Source organism: Aspergillus alliaceus (genome assembly GCF_009176365.1).
Source record: "Aspergillus alliaceus strain CBS 536.65 unplaced genomic scaffold BDW43scaffold_6, whole genome shotgun sequence".
Lineage (NCBI taxonomy): Eukaryota > Fungi > Ascomycota > Eurotiomycetes > Eurotiales > Aspergillaceae > Aspergillus > Aspergillus alliaceus.
In genome coordinates, this window is record NW_022474689.1 from 914,721 (window position 1) to 935,839 (window position 21,119).

General features: G+C 46.8%; 6 protein-coding genes across 6 annotated transcripts; 2 read left to right on the top strand and 4 right to left on the bottom strand.

Annotated features, from left to right (window-relative positions):
- Positions 1 to 3,911: 3,911 nt before the first annotated feature.
- On the bottom strand, positions 3,912 to 5,602 carry BDW43DRAFT_205881 (uncharacterized protein). The gene is made up of 2 exons (XM_032039202.1): positions 4,690 to 5,602; positions 3,912 to 4,628 (listed from the first exon to the last, which is right to left on the bottom strand). The coding sequence occupies exons 1-2, from the start codon at positions 5,117 to 5,119 to the stop codon at positions 4,207 to 4,209; spliced, it is 852 nt and encodes a 283-aa protein (XP_031904221.1). The 5' UTR covers positions 5,120 to 5,602; the 3' UTR covers positions 3,912 to 4,206.
- BDW43DRAFT_205968 (serine/threonine-protein phosphatase 2A activator) lies at positions 5,326 to 7,075 on the top strand. Its single transcript, XM_032039203.1, has one exon. The coding sequence runs from the start codon at positions 5,674 to 5,676 to the stop codon at positions 6,940 to 6,942; it is 1,269 nt and encodes a 422-aa protein (XP_031904222.1). The 5' UTR covers positions 5,326 to 5,673; the 3' UTR covers positions 6,943 to 7,075.
- A 1-nt stretch (position 7,076) lies between these two features.
- On the top strand, positions 7,077 to 8,124 carry BDW43DRAFT_205854 (DUF1754 domain-containing protein). The gene is made up of 3 exons (XM_032039201.1): positions 7,077 to 7,491; positions 7,665 to 7,762; positions 7,873 to 8,124. The coding sequence occupies exons 1-3, from the start codon at positions 7,210 to 7,212 to the stop codon at positions 7,892 to 7,894; spliced, it is 402 nt and encodes a 133-aa protein (XP_031904223.1). The 5' UTR covers positions 7,077 to 7,209; the 3' UTR covers positions 7,895 to 8,124.
- A 698-nt stretch (positions 8,125 to 8,822) lies between these two features.
- BDW43DRAFT_307659 (uncharacterized protein) lies at positions 8,823 to 9,041 on the bottom strand (the record flags this gene model as incomplete). The annotated part of the gene is made up of 2 exons (XM_032046297.1): positions 8,823 to 8,908; positions 8,960 to 9,041. The coding sequence occupies 2 exons, from the start codon at positions 9,039 to 9,041 to the stop codon at positions 8,823 to 8,825; spliced, it is 168 nt and encodes a 55-aa protein (XP_031904224.1).
- A 2,519-nt stretch (positions 9,042 to 11,560) lies between these two features.
- On the bottom strand, positions 11,561 to 16,168 carry BDW43DRAFT_322700 (gamma-tubulin mipA; the record flags this gene model as incomplete). The annotated part of the gene is made up of 8 exons (XM_032049614.1): positions 11,561 to 12,454; positions 12,505 to 12,591; positions 12,647 to 12,850; positions 12,942 to 13,124; positions 13,185 to 13,238; positions 13,310 to 13,422; positions 14,392 to 15,112; positions 16,145 to 16,168. 8 exons carry the CDS (start codon positions 16,166 to 16,168, stop codon positions 11,777 to 11,779), a joined length of 2,064 nt encoding a protein of 687 aa, XP_031904225.1. The 3' UTR covers positions 11,561 to 11,776.
- Positions 16,169 to 19,065: 2,897 nt separating this feature from the next.
- On the bottom strand, positions 19,066 to 20,514 carry BDW43DRAFT_307663 (uncharacterized protein; the record flags this gene model as incomplete). Its single annotated transcript, XM_032046298.1, has 1 exon — positions 19,066 to 20,514. One exon carries the CDS (start codon positions 20,512 to 20,514, stop codon positions 19,066 to 19,068), a length of 1,449 nt encoding a protein of 482 aa, XP_031904226.1.
- Between the last annotated feature and the right edge of the window lie 605 nt (positions 20,515 to 21,119).

Sequence of the window (21,119 nt, forward strand, 5' to 3'; positions counted from 1 at the left end):
TGGCAACTTTTTTTTTTCGTCCCTCTCTCTTCCTCGTTTTCACTGCTGTTATTATTATCTCAATAATATTAATAAAAATGGCAGTGCTATTATTGAACTGTTGAAACCCACCCCTCTAGGCATCAATGCTAGTACACTAAGTGTGCCGGTACCTGAACTGCCAACCAATGAGGTATTCCCAGGCAGGCAACAAAATCTCGCTTGTCTCAATGGAGTTGAACAGCCGCCACCACTACACGCTTGGGGCTAACTATATTGAGCACTAGTTTCATTAGGAAGTCCCTAATATTAAGTCCAGGCCGAGTGTAATGAAAGTTTTCCCTCTTTGGCCGAAGGTGTAGCCAGCAAGTGATCCCTGCAAAGGTTGACACGTCTGGTCTTTTTTTTTTTTCGGTCTCCCGACGCCAGGGGAAAAATAACCAAATAAAATATGAAAATAGAGAAAGAAAAAAAACGAAAGCTGAAACCGTCATCCGACAATCTTTCTAGATACTTAGTACAGAAATAAATATTGAGGAGGAAAGGGACTCATTACGCCGATACTAAGAATAGATGGGGATTATCACGCGGGATTTGTCATTTGGTACGGAGTTCTGTGTGAAGTATACTCGACCTTCTACCTTGAGTCCTTATTGTTTTTAGAAACCATTCAACTTAAGACTTATAGTAGTAGTAGTTACTCTGCTATCTGCCATTGCTAAGGTTCCAGGTCGTGCCACATGGATCTGTATCTTCACCTGCATGTGGTCGCATATGGGCTCCGAAGGATTCAGCCCCCTGGTCATCACCGAAGCAAGTCTTGAACTCACAGCAAGACCTAACTTCATAGAGACTGGTCAAGTCCCCAGACAGATGGGCCGCAACTTCCATGTCAGAATCTCTGGCACGGAGATGCCTATTGGCCCTGGTCACCCGCTAACGACTGTTATCCCCTCCCCTAGAGCTACAAAACAAGGCAGAGTGGAGAGGGAAATGCTGTTTCAAAACTTTCATTCTTACGCTCCAACGCTGCTGCGCGACTTTCATCTTTTATTCTCAGGAATGGTTCGTCTTTGCGTCTGGAAGTGAAGGAGCTGATACGAGTACCTTACAAAGTCATTGAGGGAAACTAGGAGGGAGTGTGGCTACTTAGTAGTTCTGAATGGTATTGTTGCTGGTTAATTATCAATACAGTCGCAGTTATAGTAGATACTTAGTTCAACACGTCTCACGTTAATAATAATAACTGGCAGAGTTAATTACTTAGTCATTTGCGACCATTCTGCATACAAATTTCTCACCTTGTTTGCCCCTCGTGATCAAATGAATGATGCGCCAGTCAATTTATTAGACTTTTGAGCAGTTGTTGACAATTCAGCCAAGTGATTTACTTGCCAAAGCCAGATTCTTAGTCTCCCTGGAAACCTTTGCCGATCGACAGCGATTCAGGGGTGAAATTGATTGGACGTGTTCCTGACGGGGCACTAACCAACAATAGGGACGGATACAGAGTCCATAGACCTTATCAGTATCTCTATCCTTGATTGTCATGGAAAATTTGATCGAGGCAATCTCGGTGCTTTCCGCACTTCATCCTTCTAAGTTATAAAACTGCCGACAATAGAGTTCGATAACAAGCGTTGGTAGCCTAGGATGCGACACACAACGAATCAACAGTGGACAAGCGGTTCAAACTGGAGGTGGAACTTCTCCATCGTCTCTAGAGTACCTGATGCAACCCCGTACCGAATTAGGGAAACCGTCGTTGGGTACCAGGTAGCAACAACACCTTGCATGAAGTCAGATAGACAAAAACTACCTTCCCACCCCATACATGAAAATACAATAAAGGATGGAGGATAGCCCTAATTACCGCCGGAATACAACCATACAATAGCCCAAGTCAACGCAAGGGGCGGCAGTCCCTGGTCCAACCAGACATAACCACAATGCCAGATCTATCCAACTCAGGAAGGCTATCTCGCCATACTACGGAAGATTATCCCGAAGACGATCGACTGGCTTCTCCGCTGTGGTTTCCCATTCCATACGCTCCGGATTCTGACAATGTTCACAGCAAACTTCGACGGAGTACAGATCATTGAAATCTGATCCGTGGTTCAACACGGGAATCGTTCCTTACCCTTCCAGAAACTTGTTTGAACCATGGAACCGGCCGAGTTGGAAACCGATCCAATCCACTCCGCAATTATCGAAGAGCAAATTTATGCACTTCTCTTTTTTGAGACAAAACGGTTCATGTCCGACCGGCGTGATGTCAGACGCTTCGGGGGTTTCACTGCATTATGTCATGTGGAATCCACGGTACGGAAGATTGAAATCCAACTTTTGGTACCTATAGGAACTTTTGCTTTCTCCCCATCTTAGTTTCATTTTTCACTTTTTGTCCCTTTTCTTTTAAAATTTTTTTTCCCTTTTTGAAGGGGCTCGAAAACCACGCCTACGTATTGGACTTTTCAATTGTAACCAAAAAAGCAAACAAGAGCATTGAGATTGCAAGGTTGTATCCGGTACATCTAAAGCTTGCAACATGCTGTGTTTTCGGCGGGACTTGTGTGACTTGCTGCAGCACGCTATTAATATCCCCCTGCAGACTGATGGCCACATCCAATAGCCAGTTGTGCTTGAAGAAACTCACCGATTTCAAGGTTACAATCTGTTCCTTCCGTCGGCATGGCGGGCCAATTCTCCACACGGAGCCTATGTGTCCTCCCGAAAGTGTCTTAGTTGGCAAGACCTTACAGTACTTTCTGAATAGTGAAGGGCGCGGTCGAATGCAAGATGTGGGTTTCCGCCTTGAAGAGACCGTATCTGCGTACTGGTCATCGCCATGGTACCTAGCCCTGTACCTACTCTATATACAGAGAGCTCTGGTCGCTTGGCCTGGCAACAAGGATGGATGGATGCGCCAGCTTTTCTAAGTTTTGCGGCACAAATTTGTACCACAACGTCCGTCAGACATGAACTCCTTGGCGCCCCTTGATGATGTTGGCACCCAACAGCGTCGTCTCGGTAACTATTTGGCCAGTGTGCTTTTCGATATGCTGAAGGTAATGCCGATGCCCAGGGCCTTGGGAGCCATTAGGTGACATTTCGTACCGTCATGGGACTGTTGTTTCATTGGTGTCTTGCATGATACCCAAGCAGGGCATACGCTGGTGGCAAAGGCATCACGAATCCAAAGCGCTAGCAACAGCACAGGGCCATTTTCTGGACAGGGTTTCAGTCTCTCGAACCTTGGAGTTGAAAGGCGCATCTTGTATACCTAAAGCGGAGGGCAGGAACATACTGATAGTGTTATACAAAGCAAAGATGCGTATTCTAGTCACTATAGCACACAACTCCGTTAATGAATGTGCGACCACACTGTCTATCTCGTGGTATTAGACCACATTTGGTGATGCCACATAATTTCCAACGGATGTGCTATGGTATGGCCTTCTTCACGTTTGAAGAAAACACACGAACCTGGTATGGTTCTGTCTTTTTCCATCCTCCAATCGGCAAGTCTCGATGACTCCTATTGGTTTGAAGAATTTGATTCCTATCGAATGTCTTCTCCGCCATACTCCTGTTCTACACTGAGACCCCTGATATCCAGAGGATATATTTATCATTAACACTCATTTCTCACATGACATACCACCTAGACCATCGCTTCCTTAGAACAAAGCTGATCAACTGTATATGGAAACCGCACTCAAGATCTTGTAGGAGACAAGGGGCGAAGTAAGAGATTGACTGGATATACACCTCTAGGTACACTTCACCGCCCAAACATTTAAGTGATAACCGGTTGAGAGAAGCTAGACGATTAATCTACTTACGGCTCACCAATTTGGCTCTATAAATATAGGGTGAAGATATGCGAGAGTTCCCCGGCGCGTGTTTCATTTTGATCCCCAGAAATTGCATGAATGATATCTATAGTCTAGTCTCTTGACTCGACTCTAAAAGCAACTCTACAACACTCGACTAACTATTCAACACAGGCATAGACACGTTACATTGTATGTGCATTATAGAAATATCTAAATGATACAGCCTCCACAGGTTACATACGCTGGGAACAAATCATAGCAGTCGTCCACAGGTCTTCTCCTTACCCCTAAGAAAAGTGCTGAAATAGCGAGAATTCCGGGACCTTGATCTGCCAAATAGGATTGGTGTGTAAAGGAGCAATGTCTCCTACATTGCTAGTAAGTACTAGGCCTCGACAGCACCTGGTGAGATGGCCAATATGACAACTAAGGCTGCTATGATCAAAGCAGCGGCTACAAACGCGATTATCGCTATACTGCCACGACTAGCAGGGAACTTTCCTCTTATGATCCAGTACTGGCTTTCAAAGTAGCGGTGGAATCCGATCAGCAGGATAACAATAGCAACACCAATGAACGTTGTTCCGAGAGGTTTACCGATACTCCGAAGCCGCTGGGATGTGGCAGTCACCCTAATGGCCGTTGGATCATAGAACGGGGGTGACAACAGAGGGGGAAGAGCTTGTGACGAGTATTCAGCGGTCGATGTGCTTCCACTCGAACTATTCAAGCGGAAGAGCTGCGTTATGGCGATCCCGATAGAAGCAAACGCCAATGATGTCCGTAGCCATGCAAGAAATGTTCGCTCTAAAAGTCATCATGAGAGCTGTTAATACGCAGTGAAAGGTATAGAGGGGAAATGACGCACCTAATGCCAGATGGTCGCGAGCCACACTCCCTTTATTTTCGAGTTCCAGACTGCCATATCTATCGGCGATTCGACTATACCACGATACATGGGTTTCTGCTGATTCGGACAGCGGATTTTGCTGGCCGGGTTGCCCTGTCTGCCGTTGATCAGAATTCTTTGGCTGACTTTCTCCGAACCCGGAATCTCGATTCCTCAGCCCCTCCGTAGATTGATAGTTTCGCCTCGTAGAGCCGTTGCTCACGATCGGGGTGATTTCATTGAATGGTGGTAGGTGGTCCTCGTCAGGCGCCACATTGTTGTTTCGCGCATCTAAGGGAGACATGCGCCTCGAATCATTACCAGAAGAATGGGGGGATGAAGATCGGTGCGTGGGAGAGGAGGATCTGACCCTTCTGGCGTAGGGTTCGGTCAAATCAGAGGAGTTCATGATGGCGTGCTCGCATTGGCAGTGACAAGCACGCTACTGCCGTGAAATCTAGGCTTTTGGGTTCCCTGATACCCGAGCCGGTGGGGATTTGATTCGATGCGATGGTGTTCTAACAATTAAAAAGCCTTTTGGGATCGCCCAACCCCGACCAGTCTCACTTCAAATAATACAACATAGGTAGAGAAAGTAGGAAAAGAACAAGTAGTAATAAACGACTTAACTCCCATCGAGTCGCCAGCATGTCAACCGCGCTGAACTTACTACTTAACTCGCAGTTTTTACCCAAGCACAATAATTATCACGCGCCCGTATTCAAGACATTGTCTGACCATTCAGCGCTGGACCACATATCGATCACATGATTATCGATGTGAGGCACTAAGGCTGCTTGGGGTATGGCGTCATCTTGGTGATCAGAGGCGGTCAAAAGGACGACTTCGGAATTCAGCCCCCGAGACTTATGTCATCTGTCAAGTGATTGATTGTTCAACAACTATTCCGTGGGGAACGAGAGGTTAAAGTCAACTGATTAAATACCCATCACACCTCCCAACATGGCGTCACAGGTCTCTGCATCGCAGGGGGTATCAGCACCCAAGATCGATCTGTCGAAGAAACTCTCAGAACTACGATCGAATCGCAAATCCCAACCAGCTGCACTTTCCAGGCCTTCCAGAGAACCTGCTCCAGTCACCCCGCTGCTCCCTAACCCCCCCGACCTATCATCCCACCAATATGCGCGACCAGTTCGTCGAATTTTATCGAACCATGACCACCAGCTATTCCTCTCCTCGCCGTCTTATTCCCTGATTCTCGCCTTCATTTTTGGCCTCTCCGATTCAGTCCGCGGACGCACAACGACTCACATCGAAGAACGCCCAAGCTCACCCAATATTTCTAAAATTTTGTCCGTTGTCAACTGCATCCGAACGCTTCTGGATCAACATCCATCCATCGATCAGGGCGGCTCAAGATTCGGCAACCCTGCTTTCCGCGACTTGTTCGATGATGTCGCCGCGCAGAGCGCAAAGTGGCACCGAGAGATCCTCGGCATCCAAGACACAACTGCCATAGAAGAGGTGTCATCATATCTGATACACTCGTTGGGCTCGCGAGATCGTCTAGACTACGGCTCGGGCCATGAGTTGAATTTCATGATGTGGTTGCTCTGCCTGCGCCAGATGCAGATATTCTCGACCGCGGACTTCGAGATGGTCGTATTCCGAGTGTACGTCAACTACATGCAACTCATGCGTGACGTCCAGTCCGCATATTATTTGGAACCGGCTGGTTCTCATGGTGTCTGGGGTCTTGATGATTACCATTTCCTTCCCTTCTTGTTCGGCGCCGCCCAGCTCGTGGAACACCCCTACATAACCCCGTTGGCAATCCATAACACTGCCATCCTCGACGAAGAAGGAGACAAGTATATCTACCTGGATCAAGTGCGGTGGGTGGATAGCGTGAAGACGGTCAAAGGTCTACGTTGGCACAGCCCTATGCTCGACGACATCTCAGGGGCCAAGAACTGGAGCAAGATTGAAGGCGGCATGAAGAAGATGTTTGTCAAAGAAGTTCTGGGGAAACTGCCCATCATGCAGCACTTTTTGTTTGGCAGCATGATACCCTCAGTACCAGGCATGGGAGAGACGGACGACGTGGAGACGGACGGACACGATCACACCAATGGCATTGACCACTCTCACACAAAGCACACGGACCATTTTGGTGACTGCTGTGGAATTAAAGTGCCGAGCACTGTAGCTGCGGGAGCTGAAGCGCGCAAACGAGGAACAGGCCTGCGGCCGATCCCCTTTGATTAGTAGTCTTGTATGTACATGACCTTACGACCTGGCGTTGGGATATAACTCCAATATAGAATTAATCAGTAAACACTGAAATAATGGAACAAAACCCCCGTACATCTAATGGAAGTAAGCCACTTCCCTCCCAATACAAGTTAATTTCAGATAGAGGTCACATGACACAAGCCCACCAATCGCAATCCCGTCATCACCAACCTACCTCAAAAAAATCCCTCCAAGTATACTAGTACAAACTACTACTCTGCCACTCGCACAGTCCCCAAAATGCCAGCCGACGAATACTCTGTCGGCGGGGCGGGCAAGCTCAAACTAAAAGGCTCTAAAGTAAATGACGGCCGCATAGAAAAAAAGAAGAAGAAATCCAAGAAAACCAACCCAGAACCCAGCACCCAGCAGAAAGAAGGTAGTGAATCTGCGCCCGCCGCAGCATCAGACGAGAGGAAGAGTCCTGAACCGCCTGCGAAGGATGGATCTGGATCTGAGGCTGTCTCTGGTGTCGGCAAGACAGAGGCGGAGAGGAAGCATGAGGAGATGAGGAGGAAGAGGGTGGGTTTTTTTTTCTTTCTTTTTGGATTTGTTTGTTTTTTATTCTTCTTGGGGTTGGTTTTGTTTTCGTAGATGAGATGGGGCGGGATGGGATTGCTATCTTTGGATTCATTGTGATCGACGATTGATGAGTATGAGTATGGTTAGTTATGAATATGCTGATGATGATATAGTTACAAGAGCGTCTCAAACGAGAAGGGGTCAAAACGCATAAAGAGCGAGTGGAGGAGTTGAACAAGTACCTCAGTCGATTGAGCGAACATCATGATATGTATGTCTCATTTCATTTTCAACTTGGGATTTTGTTTTTGGTTTTCATGCTTTGTCTGGTCCCCTTCTGATTATTTTTGAATTCTGGGCTAACCAGGGGAATTTTAACAGGCCGAAGATTGGGCCCGGTTGAGGTTTCGTTTCTGTGTTTTCTTTTCTTTTTTGCTTGTCTTTGTTTAGGATCGGGTGTGATTGTCTGGGTCTTTTGTAGGGTTTGTTTCAGTTTACTATGGTTTGTTTGCCTGTGTCAAGAGTCAAAGTCGGAATCAGAATCAGAATCAGGATCTCATGCATCCCACTCCGTACACCTTTTTTTCTCATGTGCTTTTTTTTTTCACGTCCGTCACGATGTAACTTGAGCCTAAAATCATATGACACTGCTACGTTCTGGGATATCACTGGCCGGAGCTATAGGCCACCTGGGGCCCGCTGGCGACTAACCTGCGGCCACGCCGCTACGCTAAACAGTTGGGTGCTCAATGGACACTTGATAGGCTGAGAAAATATGCAGTATATACCTAAAACCGTTTGGCTATGTGACACGCCAATGGAACGGAACGGCCTAAGCTCGATCCGCCAATCTATCCAAGCATATGACCGGCGAGAGATCCAGAATGGTAAAAAATAGGAGTAGAGGGAAGTTTTCGTGTCGTCTCGCCAATCGTTTGCAGGAAGTAGGAAGGTCTAGGTTCGACACGATCCCAAAACCGTGCAGAATGTACTTTGACAGACAGAAAAAGAAAAGGAAACGTATAATCAAAACCCCACAGGTGTCAACGCCTTGCGTATACTGGGAATAAAAAGGGAAGGGGAAAAGAAAAGGTAAATCACAAAGACCAAGAGTAGAAACACAAACAAAGAACACCTCCCAACCCAAAGATATTGTTTGAAAAGGAGAAAAAGGAGATAATGGCCATGGCCCAGGTTTTGTTCGCGAACCCGATACCGGCGATGATGTAATCAGATCGAACACCGCGCTAAATCAAACGGTTTCGCTGGCAGAGATGCGAGAAACCGCAAGGAAATGTTTCAAAGAAGATTGAGGACTATGAGGGTGTCGCTTATACACCCTTGATGACATGGGTGCGCTCGCTATTCAGCTTATCGGCGTTCCGGGCGTGAGACTCCTTCTTGCAGTTCTCCAGGCCTGTGCAGGCATGAGCTTCCAACATGCGGTGTTTAGAGCAGTAATGCCCACTGCAAAAGCTGCAGTCCCCGACAATCCGCTGAGCGGCTTCCTTGCATTCCTTGAAATTGCAGCGAGGCTTGCGAGGAGCCATGTTGGAAGAGTGGTGGCAAGTAGGGGTGGATCAGGAGGTGACGTCGGAAGAGGGCCGATAAGCGCCGAGTTGGAGAAGGCGAACTACCGCTTGTTGTGAAAGATTGATGGTGACTCTAGGGTTTACCGGAAGTATCTGGAAACCGTGGTGACGACAAATTCAAGAGAGTGATACGGCGAAGTCGCTGTGAACGGATGACGTGGACGTTCTTGGGGGATGGAGCGCCGAGGAGAGAGGTATGGGTGAGGAGAAGGGAGAGTAGATAAGGAGGTAGTAGATAAGGACGACCAGGCTATATATGTACGGTTAGAGAAGAACAGTTGAAGGGAAGGGGAAGAACAAACCCGACGAGCACAATGAGAAGGACGCAAATGAAATGACTGGGAAAAAGAGACAAAGATTTGAGGACAAGCGCAGTCAAAGTCAATTTATACGGAAGAGGCATTCATTGACCTGCTGAGTCACGACGTCCATCCGCAGTTGCAGATCCGATGTGGTAGCCGTTTTTAATCCCAATTGGGAACCATTACGGTTTAGTGGTACCAGCGATTCCCTTTACCAGTACTATACTCGAGTGGAGGCAAAAATCCGGAGTGGAAACCAGAAACTTCCATATATTCGTAAGTGAGGCAACCTTTTTATTTTGTATTTTATTTATTTAATTTTTTTCCCAACACAGCACGAGTTATGAATTGTCTGGTTAGATTAAACTTTTAATAATCTAGGACACCTTTTCGAACAGAAGAAAATTAAAAATAAAATCGAAGAAAAAGAAAAGTTTGTAAAAATTTCTGATTCTGAAATAATTTACAGTTCATTTCGGGATGTGTTCCCATCGGCCTTTCCTCAAAGCGTTGCCCCCTTTCTTCCCCTTTTGTGGTTTGACTGACCATACTCAGACGATGCTCATCACGTTGCCCGATGCCCTCATAAATATCGCAATAGCTAACCATTCTTGTGAACACTAGCACTCCGTACTACCTTTCACCTTCCACCTCTTCTAATTTTCTAATTTTAATTTCCTATATATACTCCGTATGTATGAAGAAATTCTATAGTATAAAAAAAAAAGAAAAAAAAAGAGAGAGAAGAAAAAAGACAGAAGAAAAAAGACAGAAGAAAAAAAAGAAAAGAAAAGAAAAGAAAAGAGAAGATGAGAAATCTATAAAAAAGAGAAAGGAAGTACCGGTACCTACCTAATTAATAATTGAGTATCAAAGGCATGCCATCCGACATGCTGGCATAGCACATCACTGCGCGCAATATGTACAGGAAACAGGAGTAGGCCCCTCCCTCCGAAAATACCATCCGGTGAGCCTCTCCCGTGCTCCCAATCCGAAAAAGTAAAAGCGAAAAAAAGAAAAGAAATCAAATTGAAGTTGCAGATGCACCCCATCCAAGGAATTCTTTTCTTTATCCAATGACCCGGACTGGTCCCGTGAAGTCAATCTGCGGCATTCCCATGGTATGGTCTCTAGTCACGTGCCCCGGTCACGCAGAAGGTGTGCGACGTTAAAAAAGAAGTCCTTCGTTGACTTAGGGGTGGGATGTTACCTTGGTAGATGAATTGAAGTTCAGGTGGAGACCAGATTATACCGTCATGATTCATGATTCAGGTGGATACGGAGTAATAGTAACTACTACATGGCCAAAGACCCATAAAGATGGGCGATGCTACTTCCGATGCAGTTGGATTGAACGCCCAGTAGATATAGACCGATATAGCATTGGGTGGGATATATTCTCAGTTGGGAGACAATTAGCTAGTTGGGATAACTAACTAAACTAACTATATACAGGACCTGCACAGCTGCAAGTACCTGTCTATTGCAGCATCAATGGGATAGACTTCCGTCCATTCCCTATCGATCGTGGTAGATATACACCAAGAGTATAGACTCATGACCACAAAATCGAGGCAAAAAGGAAATTTTCGAAATAAAAGAAGAAAATAAATAACTCTAGCACTGGTATCAAACTAGATGTATGCGGGAAAATTACCAACTACCATAGCTCCATACCTTGAACCCCTCAGGATGTCCGCCGATGTGAGCATCCATTCTCAAGTCTCTTCTCCCTCCGATCCAGATAAGAGGGGACCGCTTGAACAGTTTTAGGCGCTTTCCCCTCACTTGAATTCCTCATCTTGGGCACAAATGCTTCGTTCTCACACTACCACATCTATCCACCCAGAAATCTCCACGACAGTCACTAACACCGTACAGTTTCACAAATATTTGCTAGTCATGTTGAGACGTCGAGGAGCGGTCAACGGGAACTAAAATCCTGGTTTCCTGGTGGCAAGACACTGCTAGGCGAAGAACAAAAAAAAGACTCTTTCCCTCCATAATAAATTAGGCCTTCTCCACATCTGTCAGGCGAACAGTCGATCATTTTCCCAATCTTGGGTGGAGATAAGCGCAGGTGGACGGACACTTCAGAGATGGTTGGGTGGGGGATTGTAAAATATTCGCATTCATGCGGCAGTCCATGTTGAGAAAATGGCGTCTCTTACAAGGATGAGAATGACTATTGTGGTATTTACAATTCATAGCTTCATATCAATTTATCCCTAAACAAGTATCCATGCCCAAAAACGTCGTGATCAGAAGGAATTACTTAACAACTGGATTGCAACGCCTGATGCCAAACACACCGGGTAACCTCGAAAACCATAACTATAGACCAGCATGAAAGATGGAGAAAGAAGAAAAGCAAAATAAAAGGTATTCGCATTACACACCCATTTCCTTCTCTTTCCCGGCGTCCGGGTCAAGGTAGGTCTCCTTCTCCGCCGCCTCATACTCCCCAATAAGGTCCATAACTACGGCTCTGGCCTCATCAAACTCCCCGAATCCGTCGCTGAACGGGGCCTCTTTCCGGTACTGCTCGATAAAAGCGTTTCGCTTCCGCAGTCGATCGTACTGTTGAACGATCCTCTTGAACAGTGTTGCCACCGATGTGTGGTTCGCTAGCATCAGCCCGCTGACACGGTGGGTGTTCTGAATGTACGGTGACTTCTTTGTCAGTGCGACCTGGATACTTGCCGGGCCCCAGGGAATAAAAGACGCTAGCCGACGCTCGCGGATACGGAGCAAGGATTTATGCACGTCGGTGGGATCGGCTTCACCCTGGATGATATTGAGAATACTAATGTAGCAACTTTGCTTGCTGGGGTTGATTGACACCATGCGGTTCTTGGGTTGCAGTAGACGACGCATCACGTCAAGCACTGTCGTCTTGCGGATCGTCTTAGCTTGTTCGATATTATCGCCGGTAAATGGCGTATAGGAGGTAATCAAAAAGTGGCTGCGCGGCGTAGGTATAAGAGAGGCGACGATCCCGACAAGGTCATTGTGCATGTAACCAGGGTAACGGAGAGTAGTGGTGGATGCAGACATAACAGTTGAGACCTAGAACCAATTAGCTTGACACGAGCCCCTCTGAATCAAGGTGCACTCACAAGTTGATTTGTTTGTTGGAGCGAAGGCTGCAACACATGAAGTCTGTCTGCAACGATTCTTGAAAGAGCTCCGTTATCCAGAACCACCTAATGGTCTTTAGTTGTTGTTATAAAGAGGGTTGATACAGACATGGAAGCTTACCACAGAGTCGGCATTCTGCGTCAACCTCCTCATTGCAAGCAAACTATTGTACGGATTGACCACAACATCTGCCGCTTGAGTATCCGGAAAGACAGAGTATGTTTGAATCAGTTTTTTGGGAAACCGGTCGTTCATCCGTTCCAGGATGAAACTTCCTAGCCCAGACCCGGTACCTCCTGCAATTGAATGCAGAAACATAAATCCCTGTAGCGATGCGAACGTCAGCCATTGGGTTCTGCTATAACCGCATTGACTGCTCTGGTTCTTTATGCTTTCTAATAACCCGAGATCATACCTCTAGCGAATCGCTACCATCGGCCTCACGATCAATCATGTCAAAAATATCCTCTTGTACAGTGTCACCCGCGGCGTACCCAGCACCCCAGTTGTTCCCTGCTCCGACACCCTGTTGTCCAACGAAAAAGTTTTCAGGGTTGTAGATATTTCGATAAGGGCCGGTTTGAATCGTATTGAGGACCTAGACCATTTCACTCAGCTCATACACCCATCACGTTGTTCGCTGCAGGTAGACTCGTACTCTCGGTTCCAGGTCTAGTAAGATCGCTCGAGGAATATATCGGGTATCATCACTCTGAAGAATCGAATCAGCATCTCACACACAAGCAAACACCACATAACTAGACCTTTAAATCAGTATCATACCTGGTAGAAGAAGACATCCTTCCGATCACCGCCTTCCGTAGCAAACTCCTCCAAGTTTCCATCCTGGCTTATACCATGCTCCTGGCAAAGCTGTTGCCAGAACTGGCTGCCGACTAGAACCTGTCAGCAGAGATATCCATCGACCGGAGTATATCTATGCGCCGTCTCGCCGTCGCAATAATAGTGTAGCTGGGTGGTGTGTACGTGTGTCGCGGGTTTCATACCGTTGTTGCCACATTGGCCCGCCTGAATTGTGATGATTTCTCTACTCTCCTTGTTAGTAAGTGCCACTGATATTCAAAATTAGAGATAGCGAGCAGATCTGTCCGGTTATGGCACGTACCTAGGCATCTTTGCGCTTAACCAGTGCAAGTAGTCGAGGTTAGCGTACGCGTAGCGCGTTCCCGCGGGGAAACATTAGGTGGTGGAAGCCTCAGGTATACACATCCATGCGGTGAACCATAAATGTCACGCTTCCTCCCCAATACATCTACGACAATTAAATTGGAATACGTACAAGGGACTTTTCCTTCAAGAATAGTAGGCATTAACTAGGTTTATGGGGCTTCTGCACCCCCGATTGGCGGGGGGTGGGCGTTCTTTTCCCCATTGTTAAGAAGATGTGGGAATCACCAAAGGGCTGGAATAACTGACAGATGATTTTAGGCATATGAATAGAAGAGTGAAGTATAATTCCACATACGAAATGAGCAGTTACCTTTGTAAGATTCGAAACAAAAGAGTTTTGTTTTAATCAGCTTATGGATGCTGCCTATAGTATATGTCGATGCAGTTATACCAGCTGATATTAAATCTGAACTTGACCCTGTCTTATGGTCCTTAAAATCAAAGAGTAAAAAGCAGAGACCGCTGGATCACTCGTGTAAGCAGAACAGTGAAGCACTGGCCCCATAATCATCTCAGCTCCCAAGTTGGCAGATCTCAAAACCCGCCTTTGCAAGCCGCAACAAGCATTCCGGCACCGGCAACAACACCATCAACGATTCTCACCCGATCACCCTGCACGCGGCCATAAACATCAATGCAGCCTTGTTTCACTGCTTTCTGCATACCAGCCATACCAGCACAGCCCAGACAGATTGATGTTACAGGATGTGGTGCGGACTTGAGGAGGGCTTGTGTAGCCTCACGGATTCTGTTACTCACCTCATCGGCCGGAGTAGTATGCAACTGTACGGCTGTAAGGCCGGTAGTCCCTACACCAGCAAACCGATGGATCGAGTCTGAATTACCATGGGAATTGAGAAGAAAATCTTCAACCGCCTGCCCTAGCTCAGCCCGCCATATGCTCCCGGTAGAGATGATGCCAAACATCTCCTTGGATTGGGTTTTTCCCAGATCGGTTAGATGAAACGAACCGACCAGAGACAGCGACATGAGAACACTCGCTTCAAAGATGCCCGTCACATACCTCCTTTTCGGTAACGGCACCGACTTGTGGAGGTTCGCCACCATATCTGCTTCCTCTAGTTTCGCGATGGATTCCTTCAGCATTCCAACGAGGGGATGAGCCGAGTAACAGGCTACAAGAAATGCATCGTAATTGGGTAGATGTGGCTCCAGAAAAGGCCTGCAATATAATGCTGATGTAACTGAGTCCTCTCCTGAATTGATACTCTTCACGCCGTTTATCGTACGCCCATCTTCGAGAGTAACCGACTTATCTGACGGAGCCGTGAAGTAGTCGAATTGGACCTCTATATATGCAAGCTCTTCCACTATAGGCCTCAACGCATCCGTCATTGTCGTGGATGTATTTGGATTGATAATTAGGATCTTGAGCTTTTTACGGGTTTGATGTGCCATTGTGAAGGTTGTCTATAAACAGAATATTTGACTAAGTTGTAGTATGATCATGAGGAGTCAAACGAGTGGAGGATAGTAGAATGTTGCTGAATACGAGGAGTAAAACAGTAGAGTTGGAAGTCCTCTTCTTGAGTCACCATGATGAGAAAGACCGAAAGGGTTTAGTTCATCCCGTGCCCCACCTGTCTATGAGCTTGGCTACCGTGGTATATCGTACTTCGTATGTCTCACCTGTGTTTCTTCACTTTGATTCAACTATATCTATAATGCCTGCGAATGGAATACTGTCTGTTCATCGTGCAAGCGAAAACACGTAGTAATCAGGCTTAAAATGACGATCGTGACTCTCAAGTATCTGCCTTGCAGGTTCTGCCCCTATCTCCAGCGCATAACTAAACTAATGAATGGAGCGAAGGATTCATGGCCATGAATTATGAATCAGTATCTATCGGCTCCTTGAAAGAGTCAAGGTAGTCTCAATCTGTCTCATCTCTCAACTTTACTCCGGTGTGCGCCTTACAAGTGCCGCAATACCACGGAAAGGAAATGGAATTGGCTGGTGGTCGTTTTATAGTCTTGCTTTGACGCGTTGTTATTGAAGCTCAGACTGTGTAAGCGCCCACGGCCTGTGACGAGGCTGTCACCGACCGAAGACTGGCTTGAATTTCGCGTTACAAGGACCACCTGTGAGCGAAACTGGCAACATGACATCTGACTATCCCTTCGTGCCCCAGCCTCCGGGAGACACCGATAAATACTCAAGCCGCCCTGTTCATCTACAGTCTGAAGAAATCGCCACCAAAATGGATACTTCTGCCGATCGCACCGAGCTGCTGGCTCAACAGACTGATATCTCCCAGCAGAGCGAAGTGACTCAGAAACTTGGTTTTCTGACAGCATGGGGGGGGGGGGGAGGGAAGTCACCGCTTCAATATTGAGCATTGTGTCTTCTATTGTCCTAATTGTACTACTAAAACAATTTGACGGAATGCAATACGCCGACTAGACGTACCGGGTCTCTCCTAACGCCATTCTCGCTGTGGTGATTGCGGTGGTTCGAGCAGCCTTAGTGTTTCCCGTGAGTAGCTGTCTCGGTCAGATTAAATGGAATCAATATCGTGAACGCCGACGACTCTATAATCTTAACGCTCTGGGCCGGACTAGTTGTGGGGTATGGGGATCGATCCAGATGATTTTCAGCACTCGTCCTTCGGTGGCGAGCTTTGGGGCGATCACGGTGGTTCTTTCTGTGGTCATTGACCCTTTAGCCCAACAATTTCTCGTCTTCCCCTCTCGAGTGGTCCCCGCATCGAATGAGACTGCGTCGGTTCAAGCTGCATAGGTATATCTACCTGTCAGCACAAACCTAGATAACACCGTGGGGGTCACATTCCTGAGAAGCATCTATGGAGCAAACAACGCACTCAACTCGGTATGTACTTGGGGGACTTGCAAGTACCCTGACTTTGAAGCCTTAGGGGCTTGCAGCCGCTGCCAGGAAGTCACAGCCTAAACAAAGCAAAACTGCACCGCTAAGATCAGTGGCCAAATCTATACGAGCATGCTTGATCAGAATAACTTCACTTGGCCATCAACAAACTGCACACATGGAACGAGTCTCAATAGTGTGAACCTCAGCGACTCCGGTGGGCCATACTTAGCTGGAATATTAAACCTGTTGTAGGGTTTGCTGTTGCCGACTATACATATCCCTACATTGCATACACGCCTGATAATGTGACGGAGCCAGAACAGAGACCAATAATCAGTGAATGCGCCTTATATTTATGCGAACAAAGATATGAAAACAACTCCTATACTTCTAAACAACTCTCACTAGAGCCCGCTAAGACACAGCAGCTTTTTGTGAAGACAAAGTTCTGCATGTTTTCTTAGAATTATTTATCCCCTCCAAAGGGGACAGAAACCTTCTCGTCCAATTCCAACTACGCCATTCAAGGGGGTACAATTAGTCAAATATCCAATCAATTAAACACTGCAGTTTCATTATCTGACGGGCTTGAAGCTGGCTGGGCCATCTCTATGAATGACGGAGGGGACGTTAATGAAGAAATGAGAAGACTAGCCACCGGCATCACAGACCGGATTCGGGCTGGTCCTAATAGCACAACATTGACCGGTAACGCCTCCGTGCACCAGACATTCATCTCTGTACGTTGGTATTGGATCGTGTTCCCGGTTGTCATATCCGTTGTATCAATCGTTTTCCTGGTCATCACAGTTCTACACAGGAATACAGGCAAAGGGTATTGGTATATGGAAGTCGTCCGCACTCGCATTGATGGCTTGCAAGTTAGAGCAGGACCCCGAACATCCCCATCTTCGACTGCTTGATAATGAAGGCGAGATGGAGAAATTATCGAAGGGAATGTGCGTTTCATTGAGTAACGATGACAGGCCCTTGAGGTTTGTAGAGAGACACAAGGAGAATGATGTACATTGAACAGAGGCAAGAGGCTCTTACAGTGTACTGAGGCATTGCCACTGCTGTGGATTTCAAACATCATTTCGGAAGACATATATGTAATCTTGAGCTTTGTTCGATTAGTCCTTTGGTTTATGTCGTTAGTGTAACAGCAATAGAGTGGGCAGAGAAATAAAAGGTTCCATAACTGAAAGAGGTATCAGATTTGTAGAAGTTCGGAATACATAAACAGGACCAAAGAAGAAAACATATGAATAATCTATGCATTAGAGTATCATTATTCTTTGTGGTCGTTTCAGTATCCTTTCGAATATGTTTCAGTCCCCCTTCGCATGGTTTCATTTCTTTGAATGCAACTCTCTCCGATCTCCCCTCTGAAGCCTTCCATACATCGTCTATACAACTCATCACCTACTATTTCATCCACCAGCCCAACCAACAAAGCTACTCCTCTATAAATACACACAACGCACCCCACCTAAAGCTGCCTACCTAACTCCAAGATTCAACTACGTCTCATACTACATGCGAAAACTCTACCGCAAACCCTAACAATGCACCTCAAGCCCTACATCCTTACCCTCTTCATCGCATGCACCCTCACTAGAGCTAAAGATGATAATCTTGGCCATATAGATGATGCTCACCCTTGATGTTACTGGGGCTTCCGCGAAGTCCCGCCCATCCGGGACAACATAATAGCCAGAACAACGCCGGAGTTGGCCACTTTTAAGGAGGTATCGACGCATGGTCCCTCCTTCGATAGGATCAAAGGCGAAATTGGTGAAGATTGCTACCAGGCATATGTATCACCCGATAGTTTATCGAGTAAACGGGAGCATACTAGCGTTTTGATATTCGAGATGCCTGTAAAAAACTAGGCAGTGTGTGATGATGGGGTGAGCTCTTTCAATCCCCGCCCAGAGCACGCGTATAAAGTAGACAGGCTTGAGGACTGATTTGTTATTGTTTGCTGGATGTGGCGTATTTTTGATGGGCGGTACTTGGCTGGGAGGGGTGACTTTGGATTGTTTTTGAGGCGTATGTGTATGGCTATGAGATGTGTTTCTGGCTGTGAGGGGGTTGTTGTTTTATGTGCTGGTGTAATTGTAGGTTGTGATGATCTAATGTTGCCTTTGGTGGTTAGTATGGCTCTTTATAGGCTGGAACTTAGGATTGGCGGTTAGGGGTTACGGATTTGGCTTGTCTTGTTTCGCTGGTGGCTCGGAGTATATTCTTGAATTATTGGAAAGCAGGAGGACTTGCCGAATGTGATTTCTATGGAGAAATGTCCATGGGATAAATATATCTAATAATAATAGAATAGCACTGGAAAGGCCGGAATAACGAAAACGGTAAATCCCATGAAATGTGGCCGGAAAGAGGACCAAAAATTGGGAGAATGGAGAGCAAACTGAGAGAAAGGAAAAAAAGCAGGAAGAAAGAAAGAAAGGAAGAAGATCCAATTCAACTTTCCTTCATACTACAGCTTGAGTGCGGACCGGCAGCGCTCAATACCGAGCTGGTTCACCAAGAACTCGTTGGTGAACTGGCAGTTGGGATCCTGACGCTCCTGGATCTTCAGGAACTCGGGCAGCTTAGGGAAGGCAGACAAGGCGTGCTTGGGGTCGCTGGGCGCCATCTTGTTCCAGTGGGAGCGAGCGTTGTACAAGGTAGCGAACTCATCATGGAACTCATTAGTAAACTCTTGGTTGTTGTAGAGTGTACCCCAGTGGTTCACTTTCTGCATCCAATCAATCTCGAGGACACCAAAAACACCGCTGTTTTCGGAGCCGAGGTTGTAGGTGTTGGCAGGGGACATGTACGAATCATCACCCTTCAGAGCACGGAACTGGAAGATCATCTTGTCGTTCTCGAAACCTTTCATTCTAGGAGTCTGTGCCTGTTGGAAGTTGGTGTAGTTGGTGGCGACGTCCACGAAGTGCTCCATAGGGAAGAAGTGTTCAATTTCGGCGTAGAACTGACTCGAGCAGATACCCTGGGGAGGGCACGACACTGCGTCACTCGTCTCATCGTAGCAAATGTAGTCCTTGATGCAGTCACCGCAACCGTTGGCACAGTAGTTGAGAGTGCAGTTGCGGACACTAGTGTAGTTGGTTGGCTCCCACCAGCTGGCATAGAAGGTAGGCTCGATGGTCCAGTTCTGAGCCTTAGCATCCCAGTCAAAGTGAGGACCCCAAACAGTCATGCGGTCATGCTCCTTGTAGAGATCCGCAAGCTCGGTGTACAGCTTTTTGTAGTCGGTGGTGGCGTTTAGCACCTTGGTGGTCTTCTTCAAGAAATGAGTCGGCTGAACCTTGAGGGTGACCTCAGTGATCAGGCCAAGGGCACCAAGATTGATACGGAAGGCCTTCAGCTCTTCGGCGTTCTTATGCTCATCAACGATGCGGGTTTCGCCGCGAGCGTCAAGGACACGGAGAGCAACTACCTGCGTTGCCATGTTGGCGATCTTCTGTCCAGTGCCATGAGTGCCGGTGCTGATAGCACCAACAATGTTCTGAACACGCATGGCGCCGAGGTAGTTGAAGGACAAGCTGTGCTTCTTGAGCTCATTGATCAGGTCGTAGACGTCCCAGCCAGCACCGACGGTAATGGTATTGTCCTTGTGGATCTCGAGTTTCTTCAAGTTTGTAAGGCTAACGATGTGAGACGTTCTGTTCGTGGCGCCCTTGCTAATACAGGTAGTCAAGTTTCCAAAACCGTGGCCATTACCGACGACCTTGATAAGAGATTGCTTAGGGAACTCCTTCTTCAGGAAGGAGGCAACGCCGGCCTCATCTGCTGGTGCGATAAAGGTATCGGACTCGCAGCCAACCTCATACTGCCAGTTGAACCAGTGGTGGGCTGAGCCAAACGCTGCGTTGAGCAGCAACAACAAAAGAGGTAACCGCATTCCTCCAAAGGTAACCATTTCGAACAGAGGAAATCTAAGCCCGATGAGATACCTTGTTAATTGGTGAACTTGATAGCAGCATGCAATATTAGAACCAGGAATCCCGGGATGATAGTACCTGTACTGTTCGAGTCGGCTGAGTAGAGAATATACTTAGTGCTCGGAGACTGATGTCTACAAAGTGCAAGGGAGAAGAACTCGGTTAAATAGGCAAGTTTCATGATATTCTGCAGGCAGTGAGGCACATTGTATAGAGTGATCGGCAGGGTCATTTCCCTCTACTGTTCCATACATCTCCACTTTCGGGATGGCTTCCCCTGTCACAGGTAAACATAGTTGCTTGGCTACCAGATTACAAGTCCGTATGTCTCATGTTAGTTTTCACCGGGATCTATATCTGGCCACTGAATGTGACGAAGAGATTATCGGCTGCCTACGCCTCCCAAGCAAGAAACCCCCAGTGCCCTAAAATTCCAACAAACCCACCAACAGTTGAGCAATAGGCATTTACCTTAATAAAGCACACATATCGTGAGACACACCAATTATTATTATCTCGAAATAGTAGGAGAGGGCAATAACGCAGATAGAACTACTACTGCAGACACGTTGCAGAAATATTG